This window comes from Aphidius gifuensis, linkage group LG2 (genome assembly GCF_014905175.1).
Source record: "Aphidius gifuensis isolate YNYX2018 linkage group LG2, ASM1490517v1, whole genome shotgun sequence".
Taxonomy (NCBI): domain Eukaryota; kingdom Metazoa; phylum Arthropoda; class Insecta; order Hymenoptera; family Braconidae; genus Aphidius; species Aphidius gifuensis.
This window is the reverse complement of record NC_057789.1, coordinates 13,715,426-13,740,319: the sequence shown is the minus strand read 5'-3', so window position 1 is coordinate 13,740,319 and position 24,894 is coordinate 13,715,426. Positions and strand designations below refer to the sequence as shown.

The following is a 24,894-nucleotide window of genomic DNA, read 5'->3' as shown; positions in this document are numbered from 1 at the left end:
TGAGCTCGAAGCGATTTTTATCAAGAGAGTGTGGCTCTCGGTATTCAAAAAACTAACAATTTGAGACTAAATTGAAGTTTTTAAGTTCAATTTTTCAAGAGTTATACGAAATCTAAAAAATCGTTGAATTAATTTTTTCGTTAATTAACAAATTTCTAACAATCGTAAAAAAATTGTTATTTCTCAATTGAATAGATTTTTTAATTTCAAGTATTCTGGCAATAAATCCCATCCATGATTTGTTTTTAGTTTTCTTAGTAGTTCGTCTTGAAAATTTATCAACAATCTTCTTTTGTTAATAATAGATTAATAAAAAATTACGCAAACTTCTATCATATCCTTGGTTATAGTAATTTTTCTAAGGTTTAATTTGGTGCTAGTACGAACTTTCTATCTACTTTACTTTTGGAGATATGATTATTTTTTCATTTGGTCGTACAAAAAACAATACTAGTAGGCTTCCGCCTACGTAAAATATAAAATTAAATTCTTAGTCACATGTTATTCTGAATTTTATCGTCTCACGAAGTAGCCGAAAAGATCAGATTAATATTCAAATTAAATATGTTGGTCTGGGACCGACAGACAGATGCGTTTTGATCCGGAACAACAATTATTGACTTGGTACATCTTAAAGCTGTATTTGATGTTATGGTTGTTATCTTCGGTTGAGTAATAGAGTTTTTTATTTATTTCGAGATACAAGTCGGGATCTTTTAATGAGATCAAAGAGGATTTAATATCTGTAGAAATAATTTTTCACGATCGGTTTCAGAATCTAGGATCGATGATACAACTGGTTGATTATCATCTGTTGATTTTAATTATTCAAATCTCATTATTGACCCTTAAATCTATCTTAAGGTTCTATTTTGATATATGAAAATTATCGCTAATTAACGTGATGATTACAATTTCATATATAAATTTTGTTAAGAAAGTTAATCTGTTATTGATACAATATCATCAGTTGTTTTTTTTTAAAAAAATTTCACTGTTCAATTTATTCATCAATACAATTCATTCGTGAACAACATATTTGAAAATACTCCCCAAAACTAATTTACGGATTCTTTATTTTTTTTTCTTCTGATCATTTTACCATGTATTTCCTGTACTTTCGAAGAATTTTGACATTTAATATACAGTGTCTCACTTCAATCTGCAAATGAATTTTTCCCAATAAATATGTCTTAAATTACACTTCTTCTCCATAAAATTTTTTGATAAAGCAAATTTTTACGACAAAAGTGTTGATGTGAACTATTTTTTAGTAAAAAAACCGATGATGCCTTAAAAAAAAACTATGTTTTTACTTCAAGCTCCATAATTTTGAAGTTTTTTTATTTTTTTTCTTTTTTATTGTATGTCCCCTCGGAATTCTACAATTTTTACTGAAATCATTTTTTAATTTAAGGCATGTTTTTCGAGTAAAATCCACTGTCAGATTAATAGGGGACACTCTCTATACAGACTGTCCCATTTTAATCAATCAATGGAATTTTCTCGAAAAATATGGCTTTAATTGAAAAATGTTTCAAGTAAAAGTTGTAGGGTTTGGAAAGGGGCATAGAAAAATAAAAAAAAAAAAAATTCAAAGAATTCAAAATGGCGGAATTTCTGGTATGAACATAGTTTTTTTTAATGGATACTATATTTTTTTTTGTGCCGAAACGTTTTTTACATCAAAATTAACACTTTTTATTTAAAAAATTTTTCGATAAAATCACTTTTTTTTCGGTCCGATTTTATCTGTTGATGGATTTTTCTCAACAAATATTGCTTTAATTTAAAAATGATATTTAGAAAAGTTGTAGCGTTTAAAAAGACACAAACGGAAAAAAAAAAAAAAAAAATGTTCATACCGAAAACTCTGCCATTTTAGACTTAAAATTTTTTTTTTTTTTCCGTGTTTGTCGTTCTGAGCGCTATTGATAATCAAATAAAAATAAATTTATTATTTAATAATGTTGAAATCTCGTGTATAATAATATAAAAAATAGAAGACAACTAAAAAAGAGCACTGTTTTCCAATATATTAATACAACGAGAAACCATTCAATCGTTCTTTTTGATAAATTGCTAAAGAAGTTTCACGGCTAACACACACTTTTTCTTTGCAAAATTTTAATTTTATTATTATTTTTTTTTCTTTTGTACAAACAACTGTTCCTTTAACTGAGATTGAACGCAGCTACCTGTAAACCTATCTAAATCCTAAAACTTGAAAAAATGCGCGTTTATATGAAAGAGGAAAAATTTTTGTCCTTAATCCTTATTGAGAAAGACCTTCAATACATACAAAAGAATAGATATTTTTATAAATGAATTGAATACATCGAAATTGAAATCTCTATAAAAAAGAAATAGCAAATCCGAAAAGAATGTTCAGATCCGAACGGATGAGGCAGCCTGGTCAGGAATTGATCAGGATATTACGCTTTTTAGTAGTGTTTGGATCCGAATCTGATCAGAAAATCTGACCCGATCATGAGGTTAAAATAAGGAAACCTATTTAGAACCAGATCAGAAATCTTTCAATTTAAAACAGTATTTTTTTTCATCAAGTTTACTATGTTACAAATTTATTTTTATTAAATCATACTATTATTATTATTATTATTATTATTATTATTATTATTATTATTATTATTATTATTATTATTATTATTATTATTATTATTATTATTATTATTATTATTATCATTATTAACACTTTATATAATGATGAACTATGATTGTGTGAAAAAAAAGGTATCAATTAACAATTTAATAATTTAGTATATTCTTTTTTTTAATTTGCCTAGAAACACCTTTATCGTTAAAATTAGAAGTTTTAAGAACTCATTGTCCATTTTTACTGACGTAGTTTATGAATATGAAAAAATTTTACCAATCATCGATAGTTGGAAAGGCCGAGCGTACTAAAGCCCGTTGGTTGTAATCAGAAAATCAAGGAATCATGCCCTGCTCGCAGCAATAATTTAAGTCGTTTAGTTAATCAGTTTTTCCTCAATTCATTCATTTGACCAATTTATCCTGATAGTATTCTAGACAAGATTGGATAAGGCTACTCTGTTCATGATCTACTAAGGTTTACCTGATTATATCCTGAACAAGAAATTTTAACAAAAAATTCAAGTTCTCAAAAATATTTTATCCTCATATGATTCTGGTCAGGATTAAATCAGGCAACTCTATTTGGGATGTAGTAGGGTTCCCTGATCCATTTTTCGAACTGGGAACCTTAACAAATAATTTAACTTCTTCCGGATAAGTTATCGTGATAGAATTCTGGTTAGGATTAGATCAGGTAAATCTATTTAGGGTCTCGTGAAGTTCTTTGATTTATTTCTGAACAGAAAACCTCAGTAAAAAGTATATCTTTCTTTAAATAATTTATCTTGATAGGATACTAGTCAGGATTGGATCGGGCAACCCTATTCAGAGTGTGGTAAGGTTCCCTGATCCATTTTTGATCAGGAAACCTTAATGAAGAATTTTAAATTTTTTAATTAATTTATCCTGATAGGTTGCTGGTCAGTATTGGATCAGGCAATCTTTTTCAGGAAGTAGTCCGGTTTACTGATCTAGTTCGGATCAGGGTTCAATCAGGATTCCTGAAAAAGGGCAACCTGATCAGTTTTGGATCAGAATCAGTTGTCGCATAGGGAAACCTGAACGTTTTTCCACTCGGAGAGTTACAACTTCTCGTGGCGTTTCTTTGAAGTCATATCTGTCTGTCCAGAGAAATTTATTTTTTTCACAGCAGTATAGATAAAGCATATTTCGTATCATTCCTTCGACAAAACAATAAATCAAATACGATTCATATAATTAGAAACAAGAAAATATATCAACGTTTAAACATAGATTATACGTGAATGTTATAGACAAAATTTGAACTCATTTAAATTATATTTAAATTGAAAAAATGATAAAACAGTTGCTGAAGCAACTGTGCCTGCCCTGCGGGGGGAATTTTAATTTCTTTATTGAAATTCGTGATTACAAATTTATTTTATTCTCTATTGTTACAATGATTACTGTTACAACTGAAAATTATTTATCATTTTGTTTGTTCCTTCCATATTTTCTTTAGTAAATTTAGTATCTTTACTTGGTTTATTAAATTTTTTTTATTCAAATTTTATTTTACTTCATAATCGTCTGCTAATGTTATTGTTCTTTTTTTTAATGACCGTCCTGTCATTGCATATATAAATTCTACTTCATTTATTGCTATTATGACTGCGGTGATATCTATATAATAACATTATCAGCATTGAAATTTTTTTTTTTTTTTTTTGCTAAAATAATTTTACCTGCACATGAATTATTTGGTAGATGATTTCTTGTATTTTTTCAATTCGGAATTAATCTTTATTATATTTTCATTTTTCTCATCGTCTTCGAATTCTATATTAGCCTCTGTTTATTATCTTTTGTTGATTAACTTTTCTCACTAATCCTTCAGTGATCATATATTTTTTGTTCAACTTGAATATTTAATAATTTATCATATGTTAATAATTTTCCTTTTCGTTTTATACATTTTATTGATAACGGTACCTCAATAAATCCATGATCTTCATTTGCAGCTTCTCCAAAAAAAAAATACATCTTATTTTGTCACTCTCATCACATATATCTATCGTAAATTTTTTACCAGTTCCTCGTTCGTTTTCCCATTCCTTTATTTCACTTTTATTTATAATTCGTGCTCGAATTGTATCACTGTATTGACTAATATTGAATTACATTTCTAATTTTTACATATTATATTTAATTTCTATTTTGACTTATAGTAATATTTTCTGTTGTTTTTTCAATTTTCTTCCTTCGATTTTATTTGTTTTATCATTTCAGTTTTGTTTTGGATTAGAAAAATTTCTTTGATTGGCATGTTTTCAAAATTTTGTTTTGATTGGTTGATTTTGATTATATGATGTAACTGAAATGGATTTTTATTATTCTCCACATTATTGGATCTTAAGTCACATATATTGTATCATTTTCTTCTGTTTTTTTTCAAACTTGTCATTTCATTTTTATTTTTTTTTTTGTGATTTATTTGATAATATCTCTTAGATTTCCATTTGCATATTAAGAGGGGGTAACATAATTGAAATCATATTTTTTTTTATATATTTAGTGGTTTTTCTTTTATATTTTTCCATATTTATCATATTTTTCGTTATATTCAGTGATTTTTTCATGATATTTTGCTATATTTTTCGATATTTTCCTTTATGTTTACTGATGTTTCCCCGATATTTTCCCATTTCATCGTGTTTAGATTAATTAAGGGACTTTCGAGGGATCTACTATGGTTAGAGGGGGGGGGGGAGAGAACTTAATTGATATGTTCCTATATTTATCGTAATTTTTCTTATATTTACTGATTTTTCTTTGATATTGTCATATTGTTTTCTACATTTTCCTTTATATTTACTGATATTTATCCATATATATCGTATTTTTCTTTATATTCAGTGAGTTTTCTTTGATATTTACTGATATTTCCCTGATATTTTCTCATAATTATCGGACTTTTCTTTATATTCAGCGATTTTTTCTTCATATTTAGTAATTTTTCCTTTATGTTTACTGATATTTTTCCATATTTATCGTTTTTTCTTTATATTCCCTGATTTTTCTTTGATATTTTCCTATTTTTGTCTACATTTTCCTTCATATTTACTGATATTTTCCCATATGTATCGTATTTTTCTTTATATTCCGTGATTTTTCCTACATATTTACTGGTGTTCCTCATATTTATCCTATTTTTCTTTGTATTCAGTAAGTTTTCATTGATATTTACTAATATTTCCCTGATATTTTCTCATAATTATCGGATTTTTTTCATATTCAGCGCTTTTTTCTTTATATTTACTGATAATTTTCTATATTTATCGGTTTTTCTTTATATTCAGCGACTTTTTCTTCATATTTACTGATATTTTTCCATATATATCGTATTTTTCTTTATATTCAGTAATTTTTCCTCCAAATTCACTGAAATTTTCCCATAATTATCAGATTTATCTTTATATTCAACGATTTTTCTTTGTATTCAGTAATTTTTCCTCCATATTCACTGAATTTTTCCCATAATTATCGGATTTTTATTTATATTCAGCGATTTTTCTCTATATTCAGTAATTTTTCTTTTATATTTGCTGATATTTTTCTATATTTATCGTTTTTTTCTTCATATTCACTTCATATTTTTCTTTGATATTTTCCTATTTTTTTCTACGTTTTCCTTTACATTTACTGATATTTTCCCATATGTATCGTATTTTTCTTCATATTCAGTGATTTTTCCTTCATATTTACTGATATTTTCCATATTTATCGTATTTTTCTTTATACTTAGTAAGTTTTCCTTGATATTTACTGATATTTCCCTGATATTTTCCCATAATTATGAGAGTTTTCTTTATATTTACCCCTTTTTTTTATATTTACTGAAATTTTTCGTATTTATCGGTTTTTTCTTCATATTCAGCAATTTTTTCTGTATATTCAGTAATTTTTCCTCTATATTTGCTGATATTTTCCCATATTTGACGTTTTTTTCTTCATATTTACTGATTTTTCTTTGATATTTTTCTATTTTTTTCTACATTTTTCTTTACATTTACTGATATTTTCTCATATGTATCGTATTTTTCTTCATATTCAGTGATTTTTTCTTCATATTTACTGATATTTCCCTAATATTTTTCCCTAATATGAGAATTTTTTTTATATTTAGTGCTTTTTTCTTTATATTTACTGATATTTCTCCATATTTATCGGTTTTTTCTTTATATTCAGTAATTTTTCCTTCATATTCACTGATATTTTCCCATATTTATCGTTTTTTTCTTTATATTCAGTGATTTTTCTATATTTTTCTTCATATTTAATGATGTTTTCCATATTTATCGTATTTAGATTAAGGGACTTAGAAAATTTTCGGGGGGGGGGGGGGTCTAGATGAAAAGCGAAAACAATAGGAAATTAAAATTCCCTAAAAAAATAAATGATACTAATGGTCTTTTTATTCATATTTCTTACAGACATAAAATAATTTATAAATTAATATTTTTATTTTTTTATTTTATTGATATACATTTTTACTTATATAATTTATTTTAAACGAATCATTGAAAATCAATGTTGTTAATATGATTTTTTCTCAATACCTGGAATTTTTATCCGTTTGCGAGACGATATTTGGCCAATCCGTCCCGTCTCGTGCCAAGCTCACTCAGAACCACAATCAAAAAAGTATCTGGCACAAAGTTTTAAGAAATAGTGCCAATAGTATATTGGTTTTGAAGAATTGATCGATTTTTTCTTTTTATTTTCAACCAGGGTCACACTTACTCACCAAATGTTGTTTCGAGTTCTAACAAGATGGCTTTGAACCAGAACACAGTTAATACTTACCATGGTATACCAAATGTTTCTCCTGATGTTTCGATTCCTCCTAGAATAATGAGTGATGCATTACCAGTCTATTCACCCTATGAACTTACCAAAACGGGACTTCCATCAGAACCCGAAACATATGACATAACAAAATCAAAAAGTTCAACAATCAGTGCAGGAATTCAAGAGATCAGTTATTTTCCTGAAACCATTCCGAGTGGGCTGAATGGAGTTGGCAAAAATCAAAATACCCAAGATGAGGTAAGATATTTCGAATTCAAAAAATTTTACGCAATCATGTGCAGTGTTATATATGTATGCTAACAGTTGAGGCAATATTATTCTAAACAGATACAAGTCGTGTACGTGCCAGCAGAAACACTTGTGAAAAGAGACAAATTGAAGAAGGATAAAAATCAGAACCAAAAACAAATTGATTTCTCCCAATCAAAATGGTTCGAGCATCACTCTACATATCCACAAAGCCACTTACCAGAAAATATTGTACTTAGTTCTGCTGATCAGTATATTCCCGTCACTCATCGATTGGTAGAGTTTCCTCGTGTTTATGACGGACATGATTATTTTTTAGAAAATTCTCGTCAAAAAGAATTAGAACATTCGAATAAGTTACACTCAGAAATGCAGAAAAAAGCAGAATTCCAAATGTCAGCAAGACATCATGAACGAGAAAGATTTCCTCTAAGAGAATCTGAGCATAGACAGAACGAACAAGCTAAAGATGCGATTGAACGAGATATTGAACAGTTGCAACAGCTACATGGAAAATATCATGAACTTAAAGATGCTGGACAGACGAAAGAAAGCGTAGTCGGAAATAGACAACTCAATACTGACCAAGTAACTGCTCTTGAACGACAGAAAAATGAAGAAAAACTGACAGTAAAGAAGGAGAACGATCGTATGAAAAAAATTAATAATCAAGGTGGGTTTACTGCTGATACATCAGCAGATGAGCTTTATTCAAATGATCAAAAAAAGTATTCTACGAGGACGGAAAATCTTTCCAACATACTGAAATCCCCTAATAATAAATCCCAAACTAAGCTCGATCATCATTACAATTATCAGTACGAATCGACCAATAAAAATTTTCGACCAAACCAAGATGCCCAAACCAATCAACCAACTCCAAATCAACCACCACTAGCTATATTCTTAAGAAAAGATGACCAAACCGATATCATACAAAAAGAGACTATAGACGATGTTCTTAAAGCCCTCAAGAATGCCATAACAATTGCAGTTCTTGATCAAGTTTCTATTGATGCTCCAAAAGTCTTTGTTGGACCATCAAACTTAGAACTATTACAAAGATATGCTAAATTTGAGCTCCCTTATTTGTCATCTTTAGATACAAGTCTTGTTGAAAAAAGAATCAATAAACTACCGTTCTTCGTAGCTCCTCTTAGTTTTATTCCTCCTGAAGGACACTCAAAAATTCCATTTCCAGCACCTCATATTGGCTCTGTTATAATTAACTATAGTGATTTTATTCCGTCATCAATGGATAATTTTGAATATTCGCTTGACTTCAATTCAAGACCAGCTGCTGAATTTAACTCATTCATAAGTAGCTCTGGACAACAATTATCAATCACGCCAAACTACTGGATTACAACCACTCCAACTTATACTGAATTTATGCAAGAGTATATTACTCCACAATACCAGCAGAGTACAAGCTCATCATCAGTTCCAAATAGCTTTTCTAAACTCAGACAACAACCATATGAACATCAGCCTATGAACAACTTTTCGAACAAAGAGTCTCTTGTTATGTCTCCTTTTCAGGATAACACAACAAGTTCAGTCCAATCACGGATAGAATATTCCAAATCAAAGCTACCTGTCTCGGAAATATTGAGTCCTTATCAACATCAAAATATCGATTCGTATAATAATTATGAACGAGATTCAGAAGTTACAACTTCGGCTTATCGTAACCATTTAGAAACAGAGTTTTTACAGAATAACCAACATGTTTATAGCGATAATAACTCATCTAACTTTCACGACAAGTACCCTAACACTAGCTCCAGCAAGCATACCCATTACTTATTCGCTGATTTAATTAGGCCAGTATATATCTCAAATACGAATGGTACTGAGGAAAAACAAAACATTAATCCGATGGGCAGTATGACTACAACTTCAAATCCCATTATAACGACTACACTACAACCTCCAGTAACTACTCCTCAAATCCGGAGCCGAAAAAGGTACACTAAAATAATATTAACAACAGTTATTCAGAGAAACATGATAATGTTTTCATAATTCGTGTTTTTTGATACTGGAAATACTTTTACTAACACCTAAAAAATATTCATTTAGTAAGATTCATATATTTTTATTTCTTTTTTAGAAATAAGAGTACTGTTCAACCTATTATTACTCCTATCATCAATACAACAACTCGTTCAAGGATTGCTAAAGATCAGACTGATTCATCACGTGAGCCTTTCAATTACTCTCGCTCGAGATCAACGAGCATCACCGAAGAATATAGTAAAGACTCAAGTGAACCAAAACTATCTGAAGGGTTGGAAACTGCTAAGCAATCATCTATTACGAATCAATTCCGTCGCCCAGATACAACAAAAAGACATAAACTCAAACCCCTTAATAACACTGCTTACGTGGCCACGGTAAATGTTTTTTTTTATTAATACTTTATTAACATAAATTTTAATATTTATTAACATAAGTTTTAATATTTATTAAGAATTATTTGTTTGCATGTAAGTCAAATTTCTTGTGTTTTTTTTTTTTTTACGAATCAAAGAATAAAGAACTTGATCATCCTGCTGATAATAAAAAACATTCAACCGATTCTCAAGACCCAGTACCTTCTGTTGGAAAAAATCAAAATTATCTAAGGATATCAAACATATCGTCAGATTCACGTATTCAGCAGTCGAATTTCCACATGGCTAAGACACATAGTAGAGATCCGTATCAAAAAGAAATTATCCACCCAGTGTCTTATGGAGCTGTTGATCAAACTTCATCAACTTTGCAATTAAAAATAAATCATAATCCTCAAATCAATTATAGACATAATGAAACTCTGGAAAATTCTTCACTCTTTATGGCAGAGCCCACGAAGGTAAAGAGAACCAACATACTGGACATTCACTGTGAAAACAAATTTTTACATAAAGTAACTATTTTTGTCGGACAAAATGTCGTTGAAACTTCATTTAGAGTAAGGAAGAATTGAAAAGAAATCCTGTGATAGCTTGAATTCTTAATATAAGAAGATTTAAGTTGACGTAAACTTATATGGTTTGGTCAACAAATTTCCTTCATAGAAAAGAGTATATAAAGTTTTACTAAAATTTCATTTTTGAAGTGAAACTTCTTTTCGCAGGGTAGTGAAAAAAAAATCAGTGTGTCGGCCATTTAACGCTCGGAGCAAGCGAACGCTCGGACCCAGCAAGCATTTGCCCATATAACTAATAAGAGTGAGTGAGTGAGTGGCTACGAGCGAGAAAAGAGATATGCTTTGAATGAATGTGTGTGTGCGTTGCCAATAGTGTAGCTGATCGGTTCGCAGCGCTTATGGAAATAATGAATCAAAAAATTATAAATAAATACATTCACTCAATTGAAAATTGTTATTAGTATATTTATAATATCGATATTATTATTATAATTATTATTTTATTATTATTATTAATAATAATATTATTGATATCTATAACGATAGTATAAATAAAAATAACAACAATAATTTTAATAATATCATCGATATTAATAATATCAATATAATATTAGTAATAATTTCAATGGTATGAATCATATTAATAATAATAATAATATCGATATAATATTGATAATGATAAGATCAATACTGACATTAATATTCAAGTATAAATATTAATAATTATTAGTATTCATATTTCAAATATTATTATTATAAATGCTATTATTAATATAATTAATATCATTTATATTATGACTATAGTCATTCCTAATTCCTAATTCCTATTCCTAATTTATAATGTTATCAAAATTATTATTGACATTTTTATTCTGTATAATATTATTGAAATAATTGTTATTATTAATATTATTAATATATATTAATTCATGGTATGCATAATAATAACAATAATAATTTCAATAATATATCATCGATAATAATAAAATCATTGATATTAATATTATTCATATCGATATATAATATTAATAATAATAATAAAAATAACAATAGTACTCTTAATAATATTCAAATATAAATATTAGTAATTATTAGTACTTCTATTTCAAATATTATTATATATATTGTTATTAATATCAATAATATTGTTAATAATTGATAATATTATTGAAATTATTGTTGTTATTATTATCATTTATATATATTCATAGTATAAATAATAATAATAATAACAATAATTATATGAATAATAATAATATTGATAATAATTTTAATAATATAAATGGTATTAATAATAATAATAATATCAATAACGATATAATATTGATAATATTATCAATATTTATAGTTTGGATATTATCGCAATATGATCGATATTATTATTATTATAAATATCATATTGAAATATCATCATTTATACTATAATAGGGTTCTTCGATTCTTAGAAAAAGAATCGATCTTCAAAAATCGAATTCGTAAGAATCGGGTAGCCGATATATCGCCTCAAAAAGTACTCGATTCATAAAGAATCGATTAAAAAATCGTGTTTTTATAATTATTTTTTTATTAATTTTTTTAATCATACATTATTTTTTATGTATACACAATATTAATAGAAAAAAAAACGAATGAAATTGAATGAAAAATATGATGTTAAAAAAGAGAATATTATAAATAATAATAATAAATAATTAAATATTATTATTATTCATTAAATATTAAATATTAAATAATATTCATATTTATAATAATATTTATTATTTAATATTAATATTTATTATTTATATAAGAACTGTCAGAAGCCAATCCCCAATCATCAAGTGTCAACGAACTTTGGTGTTTCTTTCTAATTTTTTTTCTTTTTTTATTTTATATTAAAAAAGAGTTTAAAATAAATACAAATGATGGCCTAGGTTTATAAAACCTAGAACAATGCGCTTTGTAAGGGCGAAAAACAAGACCGATTCTTTTGGCGATATTCGGTGAAAAAGAATCGTGAATCGATTAATCGGCTCTGAAAAGAATCAGATACTTGTACTGGATATGAATCGATCCAGTACTCGAGTACTTAAAGAATTGCCGAGAATCGAAGACCCCTACACTATAAACATTATCAATATTATTAATACCATCAATAATATCATCATTTATTAATTGATTGTCAATATTATTAAATATTGATAATATTTAAGTCTTTAAGAAATATTATTAAAGTCGTTACGAATATCTTGACAAACTGCAAAAGAAGTTAGACTTCCCTCGCGCGTACTGCTAACACACACAAATTTTTTATTTTTATTACGGAGGTTAAAAGCCGCGGTCTTGAATTTGTCAACCAAAAACAAAAAAAAGTCTAACTTTCGAACCACTGAACTTAGAGGGTTCCTTTATAGATCAAAAGAAGTGCCTCTGAAAACTCTTTAAAAACCGTCATGAACTTTTTGTCTATGAATGATAGTTTTTCAATGAAAAATAAAAATATATATTTTTGGAAAATGTTTAAAAACAACTTTCTCAGAAAGTATGCATTAAAGAACAAGAATTTTTTAGAAAGCACTAGACATTTTGAAGGACCTTCTTTTAAGCCTAATATAAAGTTTCTTTGTTAATAATAACTCGAAATATCGTGGTCCGAAAAAACGAAAAAATGACGCCGGTAATAACTCGTGATAAAATTGTAATAGCCACTTCGTTTAAGGCTCGGAACCTACGTCTCCGAAAACATCATCGCCTGCATTTTTTTACGCCTAATTAGTGGTCTTCGATTCTTGAAAAAAGTATCGGAATCGGAGTATCGATACTTTTTTTTTTAAGAATCGGAAAATCGATGCATCGGCCAAAAATAGTGCTCGAGTACTTTTTTTTTTTTTTTTTTCGAATGAATTATCATCTGATTATAATATTTTTATTTTTTTAAACTATATATTCATGAGAAAATTCAGAAAATTTAAAAAAAAAAAAAAATGATTTTATTTATTTATATAATTATTTATTGATTTGTTTATTGAATTAAAAAAAATTCCATTTCACGGTAGGTCATACGTTACTCGGTAGGTAAAGAAATCATCACTTTAGTGAAAAATGGTAAAAACACTATTTTTTTTTTCTAATATAATAGAACCATAGTTTGCAAACAAATAAAAATAGAAAAAAAAATCCAAAATAAAAAAAATTAACCAAGTGATTTCATATTTTTTCTTGGCTCAGTACACCCGATTTTTTTTTCCGATTCTTGAAAAAAAGTATCGAGAATCGATACATCGGCCCAAAAAAAGTATCGAGTAAAAGTACTCGATACTTTCCGATTTAAAATCGACTTGTCGATACATCGGCAAAAATCGAAGACCACTACGCCTAATACGAAGTCTTAACGTTGATAATATCTCTAAATATGGCAGTCCGAAAAAACGCTAAAAATGGTGCCGAAAATAACTTGAGATACAATCTTGATTCCAACTTTCTTTTTTAAAAAATGATAGATTTCATGAAAAAACAAAAATCAGAATTTTTGAAATATTTTTGTCATTTTTTTTTTCAAAAATAGAAAAAAATTGACTATTAGAATTAAAATGTATCCCCTGAGGGGTGCTAGAATTTTAAATACCACATAATTGAGCCTAATTTGAAGTCATTCCGTTGATTCTAACTTTGGAATTGACGGAAATATTAATTAGTTGAAAAAAAAACATTGATATCATAAAAATGAGGGCTGCGCTTTTTCATGTGCCGGCAAATGGCCTTCAAGCAAAATGTACATTCACAAAATGTACAATTGTAAAATGAACACGAAGCAAAATGTACATTTGGTACATTAATATTAAAAACACGCAAAATAAATTACATACAATATTAATTTTTTTTCAACTTAAAACTAAATTTTAAACATTTTTGATATTAAATAATAATTAAATACAATAATCAATTGGCTAATCAATCAATTAATTGAATAGTAACAAGCTATTATTAGAAGAAAAAAATTAATATTTCCGTCAATTCCAAAGTTCTTTATGTATCAGAATTGAATTTTGATTTCTATATTCTTTTTACTTCTTAATTATTTAAACATTTATACACAAGTTTACTTTTCAATATTTTTTAAACAACAATTTATTTTATAAGATAGAATATTAATATCATGCAGGTTATTTAAATACAAGACAAAAAATATATAGATTATTATTTTGTGAGGTGGCAAAGCCGCGTCACCAATTCAATTTTAATAAGTAGTTTCGTACGCACCGTTTAGCTTGGTTGCTGGACTCGAAGTGTAGTTCTTTCTTTCATCCATCATGGTTACTCTCTCCGCTCTCTCTTACTAAAACATACATAGATATCCTAATATCTAAATTCACTCGTACCAGTGTCACGGACACTCACACCAGTATAGATATGAACTTTGAACTTATATTTATGATGTATACGTTTCCAACATATTATTAGTTTGTTTAGAAAAAAAAAATCGTTTGTATCAAACAAAAAATTAATTCTTTAATAACGCTTTTTTGTTTGTAACAAATTATAATTTATTTAATTCATTACTTTTATTGTTTATATTGAGTCATCTGTCATTCAAAACACACATTACATCGTTTTCAATAAATGACGATTTTCTTTTTACAAACAGCCACCGTTTAAATGAAAACACCACGTGGCATAACATTAGAAGGTTATTTCTTAAAGAATACCCCCTAACGTTTGATACAAGAATGTAGTCTATTACAGGGAACGTAGTAGTGTTAGTGCCAACACGTGGTGGGGATACTTTTTACATGGTTTTTTCTTGATGCAAGCCATCTATCGTTCGACACAAAACGCCATCTGTATGAAATAATTAAATTTCGTTTAAATCAAGACTTTTTTCTTTCTCTTTACAGAGCAATTATAATTTATAAATAAAAATTATTTCTTTCTTTAAAATGTTTTTGCCAAGAAGTTCATTTTAATTATCGAGAAAAATTCTTCTTTTTTCCATCAAAAAATTTTCTCAGTATAATTCGAACGAAAAAAAAATAAAAAATAATTGAATTTGAGAAAAAATAAAAAAAATTTATCTCGTTAAGATCGAAATTCCTAAATAATTTTATCGTCGATGAACTATCAAAAATCACTCAACAGATAAAATTAAACACGGCCCTAGCCGGAGTATTGAAAATTTCTAATTTTCAACGGTAACACGGGCCACACGTCTACAAACGTTATCAGATCTTTTTTGTTAGTGTATTTTTACCTAGAAATAAGTAAACAATGTTTTTGTAAGACATTAAGGTACATTTTAAGCTCCAAAACCGAGAATATCTTGAACTTTACACAGTACACGAACAGAAGTTTATAACAAAAGTCGTTGTGCTCGCACAGTATGAAGGTGGCCAAACTGACTTTTCATAAAAATTGTCAAATTCAAAGAGAAACATGAATCTACAATTGCATACAACTATCTATAGTAAGATCTGATTATATTTTGTCATATATAATGATATTCAAGCATGAAATCTGTCAATATGTAATTTCATCTAATCATAAATTAGTATTGAACATAACCCAGGTAGGAGTAAACGATTGTGCCAGGCCTGGCACAAGCTTGTGCACAAGGCTCACATGCTTTTGTCTAGCTTGTGCTACAAGCTTGTGCCAAGGTTGTTAAGTGATTGGAAATGTGCCTATGTTACAAGCTTGATGACAAGCCTCGTGCCAAGGCTCGTGTCCCAGCCTCGTGTCAAGACTCGTATTCCAGCCTTGTGCCAAGGCTTGTGCCTCGGGCTTGACTCAAGCTTCCAAAAACAATTTGAAAAAAAATATAAATAAATTATTATGGTTAATCTATTATTATTGTTAATTTAATAATTCCGACATTGTTATTTTTTAATTCAGACAATTCTATTAAACGATAATAATTAAACGAAAAACTAGGGACGCGACGCGGGATCGATCCGGGGCCTCTCACGTGGAAGTCCAATGCACTATCATATCGACCATCGGGGTATTGATAAAAGTGGTCGTCAAAATTTTTTATATAAATAAATTCTATTGAGACTAAACACACAGTCCTCGCGAATGCCTCACACAATAGTCAAAGCCTGATAATTTTTATTTAAAATTTATATTAAATTTATATATCTAATTACTATAATTTTTTTTTTTTGAGTTAAATATATGCATTTTGTTATGTATTGAGATTGTGTACAAGCCGACTGTACTCCCCAGGTTTTTCATGATTTTCCGGGGCTATAATAGAAATCGGGTACAGTTTGATCGCATTACAAAAGTCGATATCCATGACTGTCGTAAAAATGAGTTGTAAGGAGTTGACGGTTGGAAATACGGAAAGCCAAAAATATAAAAAAGTGAGACTGTGAGTCTTCATACTAACTCAAATCAGTAATGCAAACTCACAAACACAAAAATTTTTGTGTTCAATCTTGCAATGAAGAAAAAACGAATAATAATAATAATAATAATAATAATAATAATAATAATAATAATAATAATAATAATAATAATAATAATAATAATAATAATAATAATAATAATAATAATAATAAAAAAAAAAATAATAATAATAATAATAATAATAATACAGTAATAATAATAATAATAATAATAATAATAATAATAATAATAATAATAATAATAATAATAATAATAATAATAATAATAATAATAATAATAATAATAATAATAATAATAATAATAATAATAATAATAATAATAATAATAATAATAATAATAATAATAATAATAATAATAATAATAATAATAATAATAATAATAATAATAATAATAATAATACACAATAATAATAATAATAATAATAATAATAATAATAATAATAATAATAATAATAATAATAAATAATAATAATAATAATATACAACAATAATAATAATAATAATAATAATAATAATAATAATAATATTAATAATAATAATAAATACAATAATAATAATAATAAGAATAATAATAATAATAATAATAATAATAATAATAATAATAATAATAATAATAATAATAATAATAATGATAATAATAATAATAATAATAATAATAATAATAATAATAATAATAATAATGATAATAATAATGATAATAATAATAATAATAATAATAATAATAATAATAATAATAATAATAATAATAATAATAATAATAATAATAATAATAATAATAATAATAATAATAATAATAATAATAATAATAATAATAATAATAATAATAATAATAATAATAATAATAATAATAATAATAATAATAATAATAATAACAATAATAATAATAATAATAATAATAATAATAATAATAATAATAATAATAATAATAATAATAATAATAATAATAATAATAATAATAATAATAATAATAATAATAATAATAATAATAATAATAATAATTATTATTATTATTATTATTAATCTATTATCAAAAATTATTTTGATAACGGAAAAAAGGCGTAAATCTTTGGACATACATCCATTGATAAATTAAAAATGGGACACTCTGTATAACCATAGTATGAATAAAATGACAATGATTCCAAAAATATCATCGATAATAATAATATCATCATAATATTAGTAATGATAACAATGTTATTATCACAACTGAATAAAGATCCGCTGCATGGAGGTTCGGTTACAGCAACCGAACTCGCGTACTGGTAACTGAGTTAAGCTATATCAACCATACTGTTCAGCTGTGAGAGCTGAACAACCGTATCATCATATTTTTAATTTAGGTTATGTTTTTGACACATACTTTATTAACAAAAAAAATATATTAACTTCTACTTTTCCATCAAATCATCTTGTTATTTTTCTAGTTTCTATTTTAGTAAAACATTTTTCTCAAAATTATTTATGAACAATTATTATTAATAATTAATATTTTATTTCAAAAATACAAGCAAAAATGCGGCTAACGTTATATGCGCATGCGTGTATAGCTAAGGGCACGATACTTCAGCTGAGATCACTCTAAGTCTGGTTGTGGTAGCTGAACTCGATCACTTGAATTAAGTTCAGCTCTCACAGCTGAACAAATAGTTGCAGTCACTGAACGTATAGTGACTGCAACCATACTCCTGTGACTGAACTTCGTTCAGTGGCATTCGCCAGACATTTTTTTCCGTGTATTATAGATATTATTCATATCAATACTATTGTGAATAACTGATAATATTGTCGAAATTATTGTTGTTATAATTATCATCATTCATATATATTTATAGTATAAATAATAAAATCAATAATTTTATAAATAATAATATTTATAATAATAATAATGTTAATTGCGATATAATATTGATAATATTTTGAATATGATCTATACTCAGTGAGGTATACTGTTTAATAATATTTAAATAAAAAAAAAAGTTTCAAGTCGCATACGCATACACACAAACCAGCTGACGCTCTGAATTTGTACGTTATCATACGCTATAGTTGTATGCTTGCCATCTTTCCTACTCTCTCTATGTAATTCTCATCTCTTTAACCACTTGTGACCGAGTGTGTGACCGAGCATGTGATGGAGCGTGCGTCGGAGCACCTGATGGTCAGCGTAACGCTAGCGGGGCTTCAAATTTTGTCGCTACCCTCCGTAAAGAAGTTTCACTTCAAAAATCATCATGTTCAAAACATTTTTTTTCTCACATTATATAATTTTTAAATACATTGAACGGCTTCAGTTTTCTAGACGAAAAGTTCTAGCATACGTAAACGTTTTCTTTAATTACGACAAAAAATTTTTAAAGTGTTGATAAAACTGATAAACTGCGCTCGTAATTTAAACGTTAGTTTTTTTCTTAAATAATCGATCGATAACCTTTATTTCAATTTTTTTTCAGACAAGTTCTGAAGGAATAATATCAACTAGCGAAATAGCAACAACAATAAAAACAATGACCCCAGCAACTATTTCAACTCGACACCGTGTTCATACTCGTTTAAGCTCTCAAACACGAAAACAATCTCCGATTCAAGAACAGTCTAATAAATTGCAGAGAAAGTACGTAATATTTAATGGAATAAATCAAGAAACGAGTGATATTTTACCATCTTCAAACGGCTATCAGCTAGATTCTGGCCAATCCAGAAATGGGACTTATCCTCATCAACAGAAAGAAGTGCAGAGTGGAGGTGACAACTATGTAAGAATTAAATCGTCAAGTCGATCTAAAAATCAAAAATTAGTAGTGCAAACGCCTAGATCAAGAGTAGAACTTATGATAGAACCTCAAACTCCTGCACCATTTACAACGAAAGAAGAGTTTCAGGAAGCTAACTTTGGAGATGATTCTGCTTATCTACCTATTTCCAATCATTCAGAAAGTCAGGCGGGTAGTAAACTAAAAACACTTGCTTCACAAATTCAATTAAAAAATATCACACGAACAAATATTACTGCTGAAGATTCTAGTTCTATTCGAGCTCCCACCTTAAATTATCGTCGAAAGTATCCTGTACGTAACCAGTCTCTTCATATGATTAAATCATCAGCTGATTCAATGACAACCACGCTACCTAGTATTGATTACACTATTCAATTTCGAGTTGAAAATAATGAATCAAAAAATAAAACTCGCATTAAGTCACGTCGTCTCAGTGCTCGAAGACGCTCAACTTCAACCGTAAGTCCAAATTTAACAACAATAGATGATACGAATAACAGAAAAATAAGCTTGCTAAGAGATGAAAATTACCCCGAAAGTCTTTTGGCTCGTACCAAAAGTTCTATTGATCGCCAGTCTGTCGACAGCCATCAGGAAAACCACAAAACCATGCATGAATCAAAGAACTATACTGCTGAAAATGTAAGTACAGTTGATTAAAGCTGCCTGCACAATTGTTTCATACCCAATGTATAACATATAATTAAGAATGAACTTGTATTTGTATCATCGTCAATAAAACAACATTATTCTGTTGAAACATGCACTATTCGTTTCTTAAATTCTTACTTTTTGGACGTGTTTTTTCGCACTATCCAGAGCCTTTATCACAACAGTTTTTATAAAAGTTTTGTATGTATTGAAAAGTTTTCAATTATTTAGTTGCAGTTATTTTTGATTGGGTATAACAGTGCTTATTATCTCAAGTTAATATACACACATGCTTATACCCTGAGATGACAATATAATGCTGCCTTAAAGTAGGACATCTTCTCAGTACTACAAAAACTGCCTTTGAAGCTATCTTATATGTGCGCAACTGTCTACTTTTGTACTTGACTTTTTTGTATGTTCAAAAAAAAAAAAAATAATAATAATTTCGAATACTTGACTCTCCTTTTTGTACAAAAATTTATTTTTGTTCTTCGTTTGATATCATATCTTTTTGTAAAGTCTTTTGATCGTTTACAATTAAAAATAACAACATATCATACGTCCTGATCATCAAAATAAACAAGGTGTTCAAAGCTTGTCTATTTTAGACTACCCCATACAAAAAATATTTTTTATCTTCTGTAAACAGCAAATGCAAATTTTTGCAAAAAATCATTAATCAATATGGATGAAATGGATAATAAATTATTAAAAAAAAACATATCAATTACAAGATGCTGAGTTCACAGCTTTTTTTTTATTTTAAATATGAACTTATATTAACTCTTGGATCATATACCAACAAGACCATGATCATGTTCTTTACCATAATTGGACGTGCTACGGAACTTGGTCGTGACCAATTACCCAAAGAAATAATAAACCTTCCTCTTGTAATGCTGGTATCCCTGGTAGAAATATTTCTACGAATTTTTCACGAATTTTCTACAGGCTGTCTGCGAATTTTAACGAATTTCTACGAAATTGACCCATGCGGAGAAAAAATTTTAAAAAATCTTCGGAAGGTTTCCCCAGGTTCTTAATTATTTGTCTGAGCTTCGAGAAATATTTTAAGGTTTTTTGCCGAATAATTCATAGTCGAAAAAAGACCTAGTAACGTTTGTTGGGGCGTGTGGCCTGCGTTACCCGTTGAAAATTAAAAATTTTCAATACTCCGGCTAGGGCCATGATTATTTCAAATTATTGCTGAAATATAATTTAATGGTTTATCACCAATAACATTACTCGAATCAAGGCTTTTTTTGGAGCCTTATGAACATTTTATTTCAACTCTATGATAACATTTTTTGGTCCGTTTTTTTGATTTTTTTTTCGGCGAGTCATAACTTTTGTTATAATCAAGATAGGGTGTTCGTATTAAGCTCAAATTATGCGCCTTAAAAAAAATCTAGTGACGGCATCAGGGGTTTTTTCTCTCTCAATAACGGTTTTCGAGAAAAAAAATTAAATATCGGATTTTTTTTTTCAATTTTATAGTTTTTTTTTTTGTTTCCCAAAAAACTATTATAAATGGAAAGGAATTTTGCAAAGCGGGCGATAGAGTTTTTCGAGACACATAAATTGAGCCTAATATGAAGTCTCTACTATGATTTTGCGTCGAGTTATTTTTTGCGCCGTTTTTATAACTTGTAAAATTTTCACATAAAAACGTATGTACTATTTTAAGTTACATAAATAATAATTTAAGAATAATGAAATATAAAACAAAAAAGATTTACGAACAAAAAACCTCTGGTGATAAATACTCTCTGATGGATAGTTAAGACACCACAAATTTTTAAGTAAGAAAAAAAATTTTTTCAAAATTTACATTTTAGTTTTTTGATTAAAAACTATTCTCAATAGAGCAAAAAACCTATTGGGCGGGCGATAGAGTTTTTCAATGCGCTTCTTTTGAGCCTAGTACGAAGTCTCTCGGTTACTTAGTTCGTAAGTTATGAGCGATTTTTTTTTTTCGCCGATGAATTCAAGACTGCGGCTGAGCCTATGGCTCCTAGCCTCCGTAATACTTCTACGAATTTCAACGAACTTTTTACAAATTTCTGAGAATAGTTCTTCTAAAGTTCGCAAGCAATCGAAGAAGCTTCTTTGAAGAACTAAATGAATTCCGAAAAATGTTCAAAGAAAATCTATAAATTATTTCTACTAACAGTCCAACTTCTCTAAAGCTCAAAAAAACTCGGAGAAACATTCAGAGAAAATTTTGGAACTATGTTAACACATGGTTGACTTTTAGAGAAGTTCCCGAGCAATCGAAGAAGTTTCTCCGAAGGCCAAAAAACTCGAAGAAAAATTGAGAAATAACTCCGAAACTATTTTCTCAAATGGGTCAATGTTGTAAAAATTCGTAGAGATTCGTAGGAATGTTTCCACCAGGGATACCCAACTGTTGCATTTCATCATCAGACATTGTACTATATGGTACTTTCATATGTATATCCCATAGTGGATTTTTATTACAACTATTTTATTCATCATAATTATAATTTTTATCAATCATTTTTCTTATTTTGCATTTTCATGAATAACCATATATAGATTAAGTTAATAATCAATATTTATTATCGTAATGAACAGAAATATCATTTGATTAATTTATGCACAATCATTAAATCATTTTAGTGACACCGTTGCCTGATCAAAGTATTAAAGTCATATTACAGCTTTTCATCAAGTTAAATGTATTTTATTATATTTGATGGAAAAAAAAAATTAGCAGTCACACGTTGCAACTAAACTTTACACACTAACTTTTTCTATTTGTTATTTTATTTATATAAATAATTACATTTTATACAGTAATAAATATGGTGACGTTTTCGATAAACATAGTAACCAAACTAACTTTTTTTTATTTAAATATTAATTTATTTATATATATTATTTGTATTCATAAATACATAATACTTTCTTGATATTTATAAGAAAGAAAATAATAAAATATTAGTTATAAACAAATGCTAAAAATTAGTGACCAATCAAATCACGAATAAAGAGCGGTCAAGTGTTTTTTTTATAATAGGAAAAAAAATTATTAACAATATCATTATTATCATTTGATAAATCCAATAATTGACTTGTTGAATTATCAACTTCATACTGTACATATCTGTTGAAAATTAATTATTAAAATTCAGTACCACTATCAGATACAAATGTTGTAATTTAATATGATTTCTTTTTTTTTTTTTAAAAAAACCGATTATTTTGTGTAAAAGCTCCTGTTTTTATAAAAAACGTAATGAATGAATGAATAAATAATTTAAAGTTTATTTTCATACAATTCATTTTTTGTTTAATTAATATTTATAAAAATTATTTATTTATTCAAATATATAAATTTTTAAAATTTCAATTAGTATATTTTATGAGGTTAAAAAAAAAATCAAGAAAATGTGAGTTGTACTGCACGTAGCCATTTTAGCATTATTTAAAAGAAAAAAAAATAATGAAAAAATAGACGCACATATAAAAATAAATTATTGACGAAGTATAAATAGCAAAAGTCATTTTGAAAAAGAAAATTTCAGAAACCTAAATGTCCACTTTAAATTTGTAAAAAGGGCACGGTATAGTAGTTAACTCTCATCATCACACATATTCTCATCAACACACATGCATTTCTTTCTCATACTTGACTCGAGGCACTACCGTGCCTCTTGATTTGTATTTGGTAATTGTTGTTGTGATTCAATTTGTTGTTGTTTATCACCTTTAATCTGATAAAATTCAAGATTAATACAATGTGCAAATTTAGCTAGACCCTCTAAACATTATAGATAAAACTTGACTATTTGGTGCTTGTTTTAACATTCTAAAATATATTGTAAATACAATACTTGTTATTTCAGTTAATATTTTTTGGTTTTCAACTTTATTCCAATAGCTTTTTTTCAACAGCTTTTAATTTTTTACTTTTGTCTTTTTTCACGTTTACTCAATGCAAGTATACGTTGTTTATGGCTCATTATTTTTTTTTGTTTCATTTCATCATCACGTTCTTTATGAAGATCAATATCTTTCATTCTCAATGACAATTCTCAATTTAACAAGTTCAGTATGAACCAACCCGAGGAACGAAATTTATATATATCTTTATATACCTTTATATATTCACATATAACTTTATAAAATTTTATAAAATTTTATATAATTTTATATAATTATATAAAAATTTGAAGAATTTTTAAACTCTCTATATATAATTATATACAACTTTATAAGGTTATATACAGCTATATATAATTTTATAAAGTTATATATAAATGTGTACAAAGTTGTGAACGATTTGTGTATAAGTATATATAATTATATAAAGCTATATATTTCTATATGTAGCTGTATAAAGTTTCATATAGTTTTATAAAAGTATATAAACTTGTATATGAATATACGAAGATATTTTTACCCAAGGAACGATCGTTATAAAGGTATATAA

At 27.2% G+C, this 24,894-nt stretch overlaps 1 protein-coding gene across 9 annotated transcripts in view; it reads left to right on the top strand.

Moving 5' to 3' along the window:
* LOC122849085 overlaps positions 1 to 24,894 on the top strand; it is a 77,776-nt gene that overhangs the window by 26,577 nt on the left and 26,305 nt on the right. For 6 of the 9 annotated variants that reach the window (XR_006373501.1, XM_044147659.1, XM_044147657.1 and 3 more), the window contains 5 exons: positions 7,372 to 7,689; positions 7,780 to 9,671; positions 9,818 to 10,100; positions 10,238 to 10,561; positions 19,458 to 20,423. Coding sequence is in view for 8 of the 9 variants with exons in the window: in XM_044147659.1 (XP_044003594.1) it covers positions 7,372 to 7,689; positions 7,780 to 9,671; positions 9,818 to 10,100; positions 10,238 to 10,561; positions 19,458 to 20,423 (3,783 nt within the window). In the remaining variant the exon portion in view is untranslated. Of the gene's footprint in view, positions 1 to 7,371; positions 7,690 to 7,779; positions 9,672 to 9,817; positions 10,101 to 10,237; positions 10,562 to 19,457; positions 20,542 to 20,663; positions 20,825 to 24,894 lie in introns of those variants that run through there. The other 3 variants (XM_044147663.1, XM_044147664.1, XM_044147662.1) reach the window with 3 other exon arrangements.